General features: G+C 56.6%; 5 protein-coding genes across 5 annotated transcripts; 4 read left to right on the forward strand and 1 right to left on the reverse strand.

The window, feature by feature from the left end:
- Positions 1-1,083: 1,083 nt before the first annotated feature.
- CHGG_08374 (uncharacterized protein) lies at positions 1,084-3,432 on the forward strand (the record flags this gene model as incomplete). Its single annotated transcript, XM_001226300.1, has 3 exons — positions 1,084-1,582; positions 1,654-2,310; positions 2,360-3,432. 3 exons carry the CDS (start codon positions 1,084-1,086, stop codon positions 3,430-3,432), a joined length of 2,229 nt encoding a protein of 742 aa, XP_001226301.1.
- A 789-nt stretch (positions 3,433-4,221) lies between these two features.
- CHGG_08375 (uncharacterized protein) lies at positions 4,222-5,459 on the forward strand (the record flags this gene model as incomplete). Its single annotated transcript, XM_001226301.1, has 2 exons — positions 4,222-4,799; positions 4,853-5,459. 2 exons carry the CDS (start codon positions 4,222-4,224, stop codon positions 5,457-5,459), a joined length of 1,185 nt encoding a protein of 394 aa, XP_001226302.1.
- A 2,273-nt stretch (positions 5,460-7,732) lies between these two features.
- Positions 7,733-9,050, forward strand: CHGG_08376 (uncharacterized protein; the record flags this gene model as incomplete). Its single annotated transcript, XM_001226302.1, has 2 exons — positions 7,733-8,456; positions 8,530-9,050. 2 exons carry the CDS (start codon positions 7,733-7,735, stop codon positions 9,048-9,050), a joined length of 1,245 nt encoding a protein of 414 aa, XP_001226303.1.
- A 1,208-nt stretch (positions 9,051-10,258) lies between these two features.
- CHGG_08377 (uncharacterized protein) lies at positions 10,259-11,231 on the forward strand (the record flags this gene model as incomplete). The annotated part of the gene is made up of 4 exons (XM_001226303.1): positions 10,259-10,342; positions 10,414-10,439; positions 10,518-10,731; positions 10,836-11,231. The coding sequence occupies 4 exons, from the start codon at positions 10,259-10,261 to the stop codon at positions 11,229-11,231; spliced, it is 720 nt and encodes a 239-aa protein (XP_001226304.1).
- Positions 11,232-11,547: 316 nt separating this feature from the next.
- CHGG_08378 (uncharacterized protein) lies at positions 11,548-14,050 on the reverse strand (the record flags this gene model as incomplete). The annotated part of the gene is made up of 4 exons (XM_001226304.1): positions 11,548-11,686; positions 11,742-13,852; positions 13,903-13,970; positions 14,023-14,050. 4 exons carry the CDS (start codon positions 14,048-14,050, stop codon positions 11,548-11,550), a joined length of 2,346 nt encoding a protein of 781 aa, XP_001226305.1.
- Positions 14,051-15,384: the final 1,334 nt, after the last annotated feature.

The following is a 15,384-nucleotide window of genomic DNA, read 5'->3' on the forward strand; positions in this document are numbered from 1 at the left end:
TAAGGATTTACGAGGATTCATCAATTACCCAAGGAGGGGGTGCGAATGTGTCGGCGTGAACTTCACCACGTCAGCACCTGGAGCAAGAGATAAATGTTTCAGTTGTTTCCCGCCAAGCCCGACCAAAACTTGTCTCCACTCATTGTGGAATGCTCGGTTGTTTTACAACTACGAATAACTAAAGCTTCTGTATATCCGGAGGTACCTGGTTATTAACTTGTCGTTGGCTGGAAGTTGAGGTCTGGTTCGAGGTTTGAGCTTCGGATGGTGCGGACTGAGCAACACAAGATGTTACTGAGCGAATTGAGAAAAAAGGAGCGCAACCGCTCGATCCAGATAATGCATGTTGCTGACGTCTGCGGTGGCCTGTTGGCCAACCAAATACCCCTAGCGGCCGAGCTTGGTTGGATGACCTCATCCTGTCAGGGACTGTAACTCCCAGAAGAGGCTAGCGCCGTACAACCATCGGGCCCGTTTCTTCAACCTCTTGGCGCGTACGTTTCCGTGCCTTCCCCTTGGGATTTTGCCGACACAGCCACAAACTCGTGTTGGCCATCCAAATCTGATTCCTGCCCCCCTGCATTTGTCTGGGCCAACTCCTTCCCAACACGAGATTCCCTGTCTTGCCGCTTTCTTGGTGGAGGCTACCCACACCAAACAATCCCCCACTCGCTTTCGACCAACTTCACTCGTTCCAGAACCTCCTCCTCCGTGACGAACCCTCTCATCATCTATCGCACAGTTTCTTTTCGGCAACGGCGACGGCCCCTGCTTGATCCAACTGTTCGAAGCGATTGTCGATCGCCGTCACTCGTTTTCCGGTCCCGCCTTTCTCCGCAGTCCAACCCGAGGAGGTCGGTCAACCGAACATTGAGACCATTCGGCCATTCAACCAAACCTCCAACCACCTAACCACTCGCGAATCGAGACCCGTCCAAACGACCGACTACAAATTCCGAACTCGATTGAGAACTCCCTAGGATGTCCGCTTGAGATTCGACCTAGCCACGGCGTTTCCCTCTACATCCGGTTCGAAACAAATCATCAGCTCGCACCGGCGCCCCGGCGGGCATACCGGCCACGATGCGGCTTCCGTCATTCAACCCACTCCTCCTTGTTTCCTCCCTCGCGACCGTCGTCGTCCCTACAAGCGCCGAATATGTGCTTCGATCGAGCTCTCTAGCATCATGCCAGGAAAACTCGGGCTTTACGGCCAGCCTGTTCGATGTCGTATTCACCCCAAATAACCTCACGGCTTCCATCAACATGATCGCGACGTCGTCTATCGAAGGCCATGTTATTTTCGACATTTCCATTTACGCTTACGGATACCCCATCATTCACACAAAGGTCGACCCATGCGAGGCCAACCTCCCTGGCCTGTGCCCTATGACATCCGGCAAGATGAGCAACCCGTTCAACCTGCCTGTGACCAAGGATGCGATCGCGCAAATTCCATCCATCGCATACACTTTCCCGGACCTCGATGCGACCGTCCAGGTTTTCATCAACAGGACCGATGGAGACCGTGCTGGGGAGAGTATTGCTTGCGTGGAGGCCAACATTTCAAACGGCATGACAGGTAGGTTCAGACAACCGGGGGAACCACGTGCGGCTTAAGTATGCTGTGGGCCGATACTGACCTGGGAACAGTTGATCTCATCGGTGTGAAATGGGCCTCGGCTGGCGTGGCCATCCTCGCCCTTATTTCCTCTGCCATCATCAACGGTTTGGGCTTTTCCAATGCTGCCTCGCACGTCGCCTCCAACACCCTTTCGCTGTTTGGCTACTTTCAGGCCCAGGCCATGCTTGGACTCTGCGCTGTGCCGCTTCCTCCGGTTGTGAAATCGTGGACCCAGGATTTCCAGTGGAGTATGGGCATCATCAAGGTCGGATTCATCCAGGACATCCTCACGTGGTACCAGCGGTCGACTGGCGGCGAGGCCTCGACTATCCTCGACACACTCCACACCGTCTCCGTACAAGTTGAGAAGGTCAAGCGTTCCGTCCCGTTTTTGGATTCCGCCGTTGGTCTTGTCGAGCGGTCGGCCGGCGGGCTCTCCAAGCGGGCCATTGAGACTTCGTATGGCAGCTACATCGTCTACGGCATCCAAAGGGTCGCCTTCCGGGCCGGCATCGAGACAACGAACCTCTTCCTGACTGGCTTGACTTTCTTCTACATTTTCATGGTCATGGCGGCCCTCTGCGTGGTCCTGTTCAAGGGTATCTGCGAGTTGCTTGTGCGACTGAAGTTGATGCAAAGTGACACCTTTGCTGAATTCCGTGTCGGGTGGTTGACTGTCCTCAAGGGTATGTATTCGCTGTTAACCCCGTTGCATCCGAAGCTAACGTTTCGTAGGCGTTCTTTACAGATGGCTGCTCGTTGGTTTCCCCCAGTTGACCATCTTTTGTTTGTGGGAGTTTACGCAGAACGACTCCCCAGCCGCTATGGTATTGGCTGTGTTCTTCTTCTTCGGCGTTGTCATCACTCTCAGCTATGCTGCTTACAGGGTGATTCGGATTGCCCGCCGTTCAGTCGCTCTCCACCGGAATCCGGCTTATATTCTCTTTTCCGACCCGCATGCCCTGAACAAATGGGGGTTCTTATACGTGCAGTTCCGCGCCTCCGCGTACTATTTTATCGTTCCGGTTCTCGTTTACATCATCGTCAAGGGAATGTTCATTGCCTTTGCCCAGCGCGCTGGCACCGTGCAGGCGGTGGCTTTGATCATTATCGAGGCGGCGGCCCTCATCACCGCCTCGGTTTTGCGGCCCTGGATGGATAAGAGCACCAATTCCTTCAACATCGCCATTTGCGCCATGAACTTCATCAACTCCATCTTCCTGTTCGTCTTTACCGACGTATTTGGGCTGCCGAGATTGGTTATCGGCGTTGTGGGTGTCGTTCTCTGGATCGCCAACGCTGCTTTTGCGCTCATCCTCCTCCTGATGCTGATCATCACGACGGGCATCATTCTCTTCCACAACAACCCCGACACGCGCTACCAGTTTATGAACGACGACCGCACGTCCTTTATGAAGTCGCAGACGCACCTCGCCACGACAACCGAGCTCGATGCCCTGGGTGCGACCGCTCGCGGTGACGGCAAGCTGTTCAAGCGGAGCGATCTGGAGGATGACGAGTCCGCCATGTCGAATCAAGAGCACACGGCTGCCCGCGCTGGATCGCCCCATTCGGGACCTTACTCGAACGGGGGTTCTATCCGAGACTCGGCACGGAATTCAGTCCGAAGCTCGTTCCGCGCGCCCGTCGACCCCGTGTCGGGCACGTACCCAATAGAACCGCATCACCTGCGGGGGAAGCCGAGTGGGAGTGTCAGGGCTCCAAGTCCGTTTGGGGCGTCAGGGTCGTCAACAAGCCTGTCGCACGGAACGCCGACGGGCTCAAAGCCGCCAGCTGGGCCACCGTGAGTCTAGCCCGATCCTCATCTGATGTCGATCGCCGATGTGGCTAACTATTGAAACTAGTGTGTGGCAAAGAGGAGCCGGCTATGATTAGCAGAAGCGTTAATGGGTATAGGTAGCCTTTTTCTTTTTTTTTTTTTTTGTTATTTCTGGTTGGCTTTTGTGGGTTGTTTGGTCATCGGCGTCACCATCTTCTCCGGTTTTCCTCCCGTGTCAGGTATCATCCCTGCTTGCAGGGAAGCGTCTCGACGTCGTTTTCGTACATATTTTTACCGTTCTTTTTCGGTTTGGCATAGGGCATAATGTGCCACTCCTTGTTGCACGAGGCGTTTGTCGTCAGTGGGAAGTAGACGCCGTAGTGGTCGCGGGCCTGTTAGATGGATGTGGTGTCCATGACGGAGCAGTGTAACTCGGGACGTTCGGTATGGGATAGCTCTAGCCATATAAAGACGGGATGATTTTTTTCACACCGCAGTTTTGTCGGGCGTAGTGTCCAGCCATCGTCCTAGCCACCGTCCCAGCTATGTCGGCGCGTGCTTGCGTACTTGTTATCTCATGACCATCCATCCCCCTTGACGTCAGTGGAGTGACTGGATCAGATGTCATGCGCGGAGAAATCTGAAAGCAGTGAAAGTCGAGAGTATATCAACCCATCGCTCCCCGTGCGGTCACTTCTGTTCTCGATCCCTCCTTTCCCATTCATCCCTTTATCTATCCAAGTTACAAATATCAGTCAAACTGGAAATGATGGATGTTGGTATGGATTCATCAGTTTCGAATATGGCGGCGGCCCAGATGCCGGTGGAACTGTGGCTGATGGTCGCCGCCCATCTCGATTTAAGCAGCCTCAGCGCCTTCTCCTCCACGTCTCGTGGCTTCCACCATCTTTTCGCGAGTGCTCTCTTGCCTCGCTATATCGGGAAGGCTCGGAGCGAGCAAGACCGCGTGGATCGCATTAGCGAGTTGTTCGTGCACGCGGCGAGGACCGACTCGACTAGGATACTCGATCAGTTGACGACCGAGTACCGCAGTGTCGTCAACTTTGTCGGTTTGATCCCCTGCTACCGCCTCGGCCTCCAGTACGCCACCTTTCTCGACTTCGCCCTCGCCGCCGACGCCCCCCAGGTTGCGCGGCATCTCGTCAAGGTTGGTTGTAATGACCTTGCCGTCCTCCGATCGTGCACAGGGCTGAAACCGCTCGCCCTGGCACTGGCTGGGTGCTATGGGGCCTCGCCCTCGCTGACAACGGCGGAGTCGGCGCTGCAAACCGCCATCGACTTTGCCCTGCCGCGGACGGCGCGGGTCCTCCTGACCCGCGTAGCCGATGTGAACGCTAAGGCAGGCGGCGTTAGGGAGCCATTGCTTCATGCGCGGTGCGGGGGGGGTACGCCCCGGGGCGGGCTGCGGCCTACGGTCTCCTGTACAGCAGCTGGGACAAATGGCACAAGGGCCGCTTCCAGGTGCCCATCAAGGTGCCCACCCCTCGCGACACGCGCGACCCCTTCTGTCAGCGCAGCGTCGCCCAGGCGGTCGCGACGCTCCTCGAGTTTGGCGCCCGCACTGACACCCGCACGCCCCCCGCCATGCTCGCCCACAGCTGCACCCACCGCTGCTGGCGCTCGTCGACGTGCCGCTACGGCGGCCAGACCCCGCTGCACCTGGCCGCGGCCTCCGACTACGCCCCCGTCATTCCTCTCCTCCTAGCCCGCGACCCCGCCGCCTTCCACGCCCCCGACGACGGCGGCTACACGGCGCTGTACACGGCACTCGTGCGCGGCAACCTCGACGGCGTCCTGGCCCTACTGGACGACCCCAGCGCGCCCGGCCCCAACCCCGCCATCACCTCCAACGCCAGCAACCCCTCGCGCGACACCCCTCGCAACAGCACCACGGCCCTTCACGTAGCTGCGCGTTTTCGCCTCCTCCCGGCGCCGTGCGCGCACTGCTTGAAGCGCGGCGCCGATCCCAACGCGCTGGACGGCTCTTACGGGCGGCCGCACGCCCGTGCACGAGGTGCTGCTGCCGGGGTGTGAGGAGCTGGCGGGGGACGTGACGCGGGCGGGGGACATGCTCGTGACGCTGGAGCTGTTGAGAGCGGGGGGCGCGGATTTTGGTCGAAGGGTTGGTGGTGGTGGTGGTGGTGGTGGTGGGGGCGGGGGTGGGTTCACGACGTGGGAGATGGCGGAGAGGCATCCGCTGCGGGCGATTAGGAACAGGGTTGCGTGGTGGCAGGAGATATGGTGCGAGGGGGCTGGTTGATGGTTGATGGCTGGCTGCGATTGGTCACTTCGTTAGGGCTTGGTTGGATATAGATATATAATAGATATATATATATATATGAGAGGTGTTATCTTTCGATCACTGTCGCTCTCCTCAAGTGCCGAGTCCCGAACACTTGTGCTATTCTTCGTTAACCATTTCGCCTACCCCCGTTCCTCCCTCATGGCCGGTGGTGAATGTACGGTGGGGGTATGTCAGTACCGGCCTTCAAACCGTCCTAGAAGGGATGATACGGTCGTGGACGTCGAGCGGTTTTCGGCCTTGCCTTCGGAGGTGGTGGGGCGGACAGGAGGGTGGCCGGTGGAGGGTATTGGGAGGTCAGGCGCTGGTGTATGGCGTGGACGGCAAGATTGACAACCGGTGAGGGATAGGGGTTTGATGACAGGTGAGAGTGGCCGATTCTAGGGCGGCTTTCCAATATAATAGGGACCGGTACGATCGTGAACCGGGTCCATCAGTGGGGTCTGACCGCCTAGTGATTGGCACCAGAACGGCCGCCTTCATTGTGGCGAGGTCGGAAGGAGGATGGGCAAACTCGGACACACCGGGGTGCAGCGACTAGCAAAAGATGTTAGAACTGGGACGCACTGGGTGGTTTGTTGTTGGAGAGGGGAAAGAGCAGCCCTGGTGGTGGTGACTATTGCGGCGGTCCGGGTGGGTCGAGGTGGCCAGCTTGAATGGAGTCAAAATTTTCGAACAAACAATATCCTTGATTTTCAGGAACTACTCTTCTTCGCCGCGACATTTTATTCGCAAGAATTATGATAATTTTTGGTCTTCGTGCTGTGTTCTTGGTGTATTCCAGTTCGGTGGATTGTTTTGAGGAGAAATCGAAGAGTTAGGCAGTTACAGTCTAAGGCTACCTCACCTTCCCACATTCCACGGACAAGGCATCTTTCTATGACACAAAATGTCTAGAAAGTGTATCTTTGGAAATGGCGTCAAATCAGATCGAATGATGTTTTCTCGAGCTGAATCATGTCCAGCACTTGAACCCGCCCGTTCCACCGTCCGTTCCACCGTGGCTTGAGTGGCTTGCAACGGCTCTGTCTCCACGTGCAAGGCCCGCTACTCGGTTAAAAATTACCGATCTGCCCCACTGCGCTTGAGTTAAGCGAAACCCCACAGGTGACCGCCCACCAAAACTTCACTCTTTCCAGGTCCGAACCACGCTCTCGATTGATGAATTATGATCTGATTGTTCCCTTGCAAGACAGTGGAATGGCCCCCAACGTGACATTAGCATCCGAAGCTTTTTCCTTTGGACTGGTCTGGACTGCCCGTGCGCCACAAGCACTGCAGACTTCGAATCCATCAAGTTTCGTTTCGAACGATAACGGATGATGGAGCTAACTAGGTATGTCCGGGGTGATGTGCTCGGTCTCGCTTGTGCCCGCTGATCGCTCGCCGTGGTCCGAGCCTTCCACTTCGGTCACTCCGCCAAAACACAACAAAATTCTTCCAAATCCAAAATCCGCTGTGGTTGTTGTTGTTGTTGTTGTTGTTGTCGGGGCCGTCAGCCGCGAGCCGGCCCCCAACTTCATCTTCTGCAGGCAACACCCGGGCAGCCCAGGGGCCACAAGCTGCATGACTTCGATCCGTTTTTGGTCACTCAACTTTCCAATCACCGTCTGTGCAATGCCGAGTCGGGACAAGCGTCAGGCACCATGCAACGAGAGAGGGCCAAATATGCCCAGCTAATGATGCAGCCAAGCAGCTTTTGCTCTTCTCAGCCCAGGCCAGCAGCCAAATGATACCCTGATCGGGCCAGGCTCTCAATGAAGTCGGGCCCCTCAGTGCGCTCACTCTTGTTAAACCACGCGCGTGCCCCCTTCGCCGCCGCCACTTGGGTGCTTCTTGTATTGTCTTGCGCCCTTCGCTCGTTCTCTCTTCAAATAACTACCTATTCACCCCTATATTGGACCGAAAGTGGGCAACGCCCAGTGTATTTTTATGATGTTGGAAACAGGAACATTGTAGTCTTGGGTACTTTGCAGTGGATACAAAACTCGACATCCATGCCACAATGCCGATCGCAGACGATCCGTCATTCGTCCGGAGGCAATGGGGAGGGAGGGGCAGGAATAATCCGCCGTGGTGGTGCAATTTCTGGCCCCCAGCTTGCTCAACATCCACCGGTCCAGGGACTCCAAGCGGCGGGAGCACCCCAAGCTCGACAACCAAAACGCCGATCAGGGCGCCGACTACCACCTCGCCAAGGACCACTGTGCCGCAGCACACGCCCCCCATAGCAACGCGACCCCCTGCTGTGCCGCCGGCTGCCACACAATCTCCAAAACCATCGGATCGTCCTCAACCTGTTCCCTCTTCTACTTCCCAGCCTCGGGTTCCGTCACCAATGCCTCCGCCAACCGACACCGAGCAGACGAGCGGCCAAACGGCGTCCGTGGCGCCCGTGTTCGTGCAGCCCGGTGGCAGCAGCGGAAATAAACCCGGGAAAGGCGACGACAACGGGCCGCCAGGCGGGGATTCAGGGTCGGGGACGGGCACGGGAGATGGGAACGAAGATGGGGGATCAAACGGTACCGGTGGCTCGGGACATGGCGACCCCGGCTCGAGCACCGCAAACCGGCCGACACAATCTGGGGTGTCATCGGTACCAGCTCCCTTGGCAACCAATCCATCCAGTACTGGTGGAATTGGAGGGGGGAATACTGGAATCACAACGAACGACAAAGACGGCACATCTGGTGGCGGCCTGACACCTGGGGCGATCGCCGGTATAGTTGGTGAGTTCTATCTTACCCCACTGTTTGTCGATATGCCATAGTCTTGCATGTTCGCATGGCTAACAGGTGGAAGTGGGCTTGCTACTTCTTCTCGCTCTTCTCGCTCTTCTTCTTTACATATTCAGGAGGTCAACCGCAGTGCAACGCATGCTGGCACCATTCCGCAAGCTCGGAGGACAATCCAGGGGTTCCCCTCGAGTTGATACACCAGGCGGCGATGGTATGGGGAGAACCCTCATAAGCCCAGTGCCCACCGCAGCAGCAGCATTAACGGCAGGAGGAGCAGCAGCCGCTTCGGCCGCCCGAAACCGCAGTGGCCGCGGCGGGCAATCCCAACCCCCTATGCGTCAGACGGGTCGCCTACATCCCCATGCCGCTCCGCCGCCCGGAGTTGGGCGAGACAGCAACCGCGTGTCGACCTTCACATACGATTCTGTCGCCACCACTGGCTTCACTCCATCCCCCGTGTCGCCGGTGTCCGCAGCAAGCATGCTCTCCCCAGGGAAAGTCCGCACCTCGCACCCGATCCAGGCTCCGCCAGATCCTCGAATCATCGCATCCTGTCCAATGCTCATGTCACCAGGGGAAGCATGAGTAGTACTAGCACGGGGAGTGGCATCAGCGCCGCGTTATCCCCAGGCCAGATGGCTTGGCCCATGCCACCCGGAACACCACCGGCCATCCGGCACCCCGACGGACCGCAATACCTCGACTTTGAGCAGTCAGGGGAGACGGTCGTGAGAATTAATCAACCACCGCGCAGCAATCGCCGATCGGGCGGTTACTCAACGTTATCCCCGTAGCGTCCATTTTCCACATGGCTCAGACCGTGGACACACCGGGGGAACAAAAGCCTGGGGAACCACGGACAATACCGAGGACAACAAGCATCGGGACCAGCGGCGGCAGTCAGAGTGTCCTACAACCCCTGAGACGCGCAACCACAACACCCTTAACGAAACACTAAAACCCGACTCCACCCACGTGGTTTCGTCTACTGGACATTACCGACCACACCACAACCATTATGATACCCATAATTGTATAAGCTTGTCGTTTCGGAGACAGTCTGAATGAGCGACGTCACACGTATACATCTGTGTACAAACACCTACCCATAATTCGGGCCGCATTGCATTTTAGGGAATCATCGTTCAGGATCAGGGATACCTAGGTACCTACTCTTGGTAGATCTCATGTTCCAGTTGGCTGTTACTTGGATAAGAGTAAAGCTATCGGTCAATATTAATGAATTAATGAAACAACAAGAACTTCTGAGGAGTCTCCTAGACAATTGCAATGCATTTTAATAAGGTAATCCTGATCAAATCGGCCCGAGATGTGACAGGATGAAGCTTCCGTAGACAGCCTCGGAACATCCCAAGTCGCTTTCTCTGATGGTCCTTGAACTCTCTCATTGAACGAGAACACGGATGGACGGATTTATTTCTCCCCGAGGCACTAAGCCTATAGGGCCTAAGCACGCTAACTACATCCGGATCGAAGTCACTTAGCCTCTAGTTAACTCGTACAAGCAACGAGAACATGGCTTTAACTTTCTGGCAGGGGAACGGTCGGGGTCGCGTGGCAGCGGTTGTCCTGTCTCGAGTCTCGAGTCCCCGACTCCCAGCAGACCCACTCCCTTAGCACCCGCAGCCCCTGACAACCTCCACCAATGACCGGAAAGTAAACAAAGTGGGGGAGAGCTGCAACCGTCCGATCAGATTCCTGTGACAACATCGAGAACCCACAACGCCAGAGCCTCTAATCGGCAGTACAAGGCACCCCGACTTCCACGAACCATGGCGTCCGCAGCACCCGAGAAGGACAAATCCAAGGTGCACAAGCTGTCGCTCAAAGGTAGCGCCAAGCTTGTCGCCGAGTTTGTGAGTGCGATTGGCAGGCAGTCCACATATCGACCACTCTTCTTTGCTAACCGCTCCCTCCTTTGCGACAGTTCCAATACTCGATCCACACGATTCTGTACGGACCATCCCGATTCACGCGCCGGACTCCATGACCGACCCCTCCCGCCTGCGAAAAGCTAACCGTCTCCCGCAGCTTCCAACGCGGCGTCTACCCCGCCGAAGACTTCACCGCCGTCAAGAAATATGGCCTGAACATGCTGGTGTCGTCCGACGACCAAGTGCGCGCCTACATCAAGAAGATCATGTCGCAGCTGGACAAGTGGATGGTGGGCGGCAAGATCCAAAAGCTGGTCATCGTGATCACCGACAAGGACACGGGCGAGCATGTCGAGAGGTGGCAGTTTGACGTACGCTCCCTATCCCCTCTGCATTCCTCTCCCACACACACCACACCGTACCAAATAGGTATCAAGACTAACCCAGCTCTTCCCCCCTCTCTTCCAAACCACAGGTCCAAATATTCGCCAAATCCAAAACCTCCAAATCCTCCAAATCCAAACCCTCCACCAAGCCCAACAACCAAGAAAACGAAAACACCCCCACCCCACCCACCGACGACCCCCCCGCCGCCGCCGCGCCAAAAGAAAAGACCGAAGCCGAGATCCAAGCCGAGATCGCCGCCATCTTCCGGCAGATCACCGCCTCGGTGACCTTCCTCCCGCAGCTCCAGGGCGGCGACTGCACCTTCAACGTGCTGGTGTACGCCGACGCGTCGTCCGAGGTGCCAGTGGAGTGGGGCGACAGCGACGCCAAGGAGATCGAGAACGCCGAGAGAGTCCAGCTGAGGGGGTTTAGTACCCAGAGCCATCGCGTGGATACGCTGGTGAGTTATCGGTTGGCGGATTAGATTGAACGGTTGGTTGGGGTGGTGAAGGGGTGGTGGTGTAGGATAGGGCGTTGGGGCGGGTGGCCTTGGCCGGAGTTTGGGAGTTCGCTGGAGGGCTGCTGCTACTACTGCAAGGCTGGATGGATGGTCATTTGGCACGGTGAATCTGGGATGCGGGATGCGAAACGTGATAGTATCAAGTCCCGCATTAATGATGGTCTTTCTTGGGCATAAATTCTACATACATCGTCCCTGATGCGCTCCAGTGTCTTGTCCTCTAAGGGTTAATCCCGGCCCAGCATTGTATTCATTGAATCCACTACCACCCATGCCGTGTCTAAACCCGCCGGAAGAAGTACACATATGCAAACTTCTTCATCTCCTCCACGTCTACCACCTTAACCACCTTCTCGTCGTTAAATAGGACCCACGACGTCTCATCGCCCAGCTTCTTGCGGATGAACGCAACGTAGTGCCTAGAAAGTACGAGGTTAGCCGGGTCCGCGTCGATAGATACAGTACTTGACTCACCCAGTATGGATGCTAGTGCCCTTGTGACATGCAATCGACTGCAGCTGGAAGTTGGCCGGCAGCACGCTGCTCCCTGCTTCCGGGCCACCCTTGTTCGCGCCCCCGCCGGTGTCGGCGGCCTTGGCAGCTACGTCAGCCTCGCCCTGGTCGTCGGGGTGGCTGAACAACCACTCAATCGCCCGCTCAACGTCGCCGTTTGTCTCCTTGAGTGCCTTAGTTGCCCGTGGCCCACCCAGACCCATTGACTCTAGCATTGCAAGGTGCTCTGGGTCAGCCGTGAAGGCGCCGCTGCCACCGCCCAGGTCGAGAGGTGCGTCAATATCCGGATCGTCCATGTGCGTGAACAGCCATTCCATGGCCGCGTTCGCATCGCTGTTCCCGGTGGCATGTAGCGCCTTCTCGCAACGGACCTTGGGGAAGCCCATTGCTTCCAGCATGGCAAATGCTTCCGGGTTCGGCACGAACGTCGGCATGTTGCTCGCCGCCGCCTCCTCCGGCAGCGCCTCCTCGTCGGGTAGCTGGCCCTTGGAGAGATACGAATCCAGAGCGAACGGTTCATCCCCGACGAGGACCGGAACGTCGACCTTGACAGGCACCCAGTTCACAACAGCCATCTTGCGCGCGTTCACGACCAATACCTCAGGGAACGTCTTGAAGAGCTGCCGTTTGGTGAAGCCGTCTTTGCTGCCGCATGACGAGCAGGTCAGCTCCACGATCTCGGACGCGGTTAGGTTGTCGAGGCATTCTTTTAGGTCGACGGGCTTGTACTTGGCCTCCTGGCCGTTCTCGGCAGGCAGTTTCTCGAGCGGCACGTCGATAAATATGCTGTCCTGCTCTGTGGTACTGTAGCGCACCTTTTTACACCCCAGGCATTGCAATCGCTGTTCCATCACAAAACGCATGGCCTGGGTTGGGTCGCCGAGTCCGGCAGGGTGCTGAGACCTGGTGATGAGCTTTACGAGATGCTGCAGGAGCTCAAACGCATCTTGTTGGCGCATAGTCGAGAACTCCTCGTGGCCGCGGCCCATAAGGTGCTTGAACATGGAGGGCTGAAGGCCCTTCTGATGAGGAACTTCAGGAGTGAGTTCCGAAACAGTCACGTCCGAATCTGGCTTGGAGTACCTGCCGGACAACAAACCGTCCCCGATCTTGCGCAGCTGGGTCTCCAGGTCCTGAGCCGGGTCCGATGTGTCAGGGGGGGACTCAACCCCGCTCCCATAGCGTTGCTGGAAGGACGGCATATCGAAGAGACATTGTAGAATACTGGCCAGATAGCAGCTGTTCCCGAGGTTCTTCAGTCCCGTGAGGCCCGGACCAAATAGTGGCGTGAGCTCTTTCCCGTCGTCCGTCGTCATGGAAAACTCCCACCGCAGGTTCTGCTCAATCTGCATCTCCGTCAAGCTCTTTTCCGTTTTCTGTCGCTCCGCGAGAATAATACCCCAGTTTGCCAGGTGCGCTCCGAGATTCTCATCGACCCTTTCATCGTCGCAGGTGTAACAGTACACATCCGCGGTCCCTTCGGGCGTGATTGACCCCAGCTTGACCGCAACACCATGGGCAGATTCTTGGGAATGCGCAAGGGCATGGGAGTTGCCGCCCACGCCGCCAAATTGCGCCCGTCCGCAACCGAGGTTGCCGCACTGCAAGCAGAGCCACAGGTTCTCCTTCAAGTCGCAGTTGGAGCAGTGGCCCAGATCTTGCGACTCGATCTGCCGCGGCGGATCCTGCTGGAGCATCAAGATGTGTTCACAGCTTGTAAGCTCTTGTTCCCATGCCTTGACCTCCTCTTTCCGGGAAAATGTGTTTGCTTTCATGATCGCTTCGACAGTTGCGGCAATCGTGGGCTCGCTCTTGTCTATGTCATCGATTCCGCATTCGAGGCACTTGACGGTCAGCGCTGTATCGTAACGGTCGGCTTCGGTCTCGGCGGCGATGGCGAGCTTCGACATCTTTGCTGGTGGCTCGTCGCGGACAATTTGTTTCCGGGTGCGACGGATGTTGAGGACTAGGGGATGTTTTCTGGCATCGCTGTGCAACTTTGCGTGGTGCCGGTCGCCGGCACAGCCGCCGTTGAAGCACTTGAGGCAGACATCGAGGCCGGCGGCGTCATCCTAGGTCGTTAGCCAAGGCATAGAAATAATCTAGCAATCCCAGTACGCACAATGGAGTCGAAACACTGGGTGCAATCCTCGCGGTACACCGAATCAGCTACTGTCGGCTTAGACAGGTCTAGCGAGATGTCAGCGTTCGCGAAACAAAAGATGCGGGTCGGGTGGCATACAGGCTGTTCCAATATGTGGACAAGCCATGGTAAATATTCAAGCGCTGCTACCGCAGAATATTAAAGGTCAAGTTTGTGTTGCAAGTCGATGTTGCATGAAGCTTGAGCTGTCCCTGCTTGGTGGTGGGCACAGGCGAGCGGCAGCTGGAAGACGCGGGGCAACGACAGGCAACAGCCCCGCGATGATGCAGCAGCTGCTGCTGCTGCAGGCAGGGGTCTGCTTGGCTGTATGTGGTCCGTGCGCTTACCGCAGGCTGCACAACTCCTCGACCAAGAAAAGGCGTGCCATCCCGGACCAGCAAGCTACATTCCAGTTCGCCTCGCTTAGGCGATTCCACCGGACTTTACCATCTAGTCTGCGATCCTGTACTATGATATGGCTACATATCCACTCGTTGTCTTTTCTCCTACTAGTATTTTATATGCTTGTAGATTGCAGAGTAAACTTAGATCATTGTACATCTACCTAACCTCGGCCAAATTCCAGTAGCTCCGTGCTCAATCAACCCTACCGGGTCGTCCTCATCCCCTTCTGTGATTGTGCACACTTTTCGGAAGCGCAATGACAAAAGCATGCCCCGTGACATGGCCGCCGAGCTTACACACTGAGAGACCTGTTCCAACCTGGACAAATCTCTCGCCCACGTACCCATGCGGATATCATGGCCCTGCTTCCAGTACGCAGGATGTACGACATATCACGCTGACGATCGAATCTCCGTCCAAGTTTTTGTCCATTCTAGCAGCGCCGACCATTATGCCCTACGAGTCGTAGTGCCGGTGGTTCAAGTCTCGGCCGGGATTCTCGGAGAGGTTTGGATAGGAACCTAGAAGGATATGGCACCGAGGTAGTTTAGCCAGCCAGTTCGCTCCTAATACAGGGGCCACCCTTGCCGTCATGGTTCTTCAGCTACCGGTCTAGCTTGACTGAGATGACCAACGATGATGCTGCTTCCGGCCTCAGGGGGTTCCCATCCATTGTTGTCGGGGATGACAGCTTCCGACTTGTCGCGGGTCACAGGCGTCTTCTTTGACTAGGACTTAATACGGAGGCAGCTAAGAGCCCCTAGCTGTTTGTTGTAAGAGTGACAGGGGACCCAAGGACAAAGTATGAGACTCCCGCATTCATTCATTTGCCGTGGCATGGCGTCGAGCCCCCTCCCTTGAAACAGATAGCATCGAGCGTGGACATGCCACGTCAGGTTCCCTGATGATTCGTGGAACCAAACAATGCTTGCTTCGCCCATACTCGATATCCCGTAACAGTGACGGCTAAAGTTCTCGTAATCGACGTAGTCCTGGGCTTTTACAACTACCGGAGAAGGGTATAAAGCCGGCAGAATAAATTAGAATGATTCGAGT

Source organism: Chaetomium globosum, genomic scaffold (genome assembly GCF_000143365.1).
Source record: "Chaetomium globosum CBS 148.51 scaffold_6 genomic scaffold, whole genome shotgun sequence".
In the NCBI taxonomy this organism is placed as follows: domain Eukaryota; kingdom Fungi; phylum Ascomycota; class Sordariomycetes; order Sordariales; family Chaetomiaceae; genus Chaetomium; species Chaetomium globosum.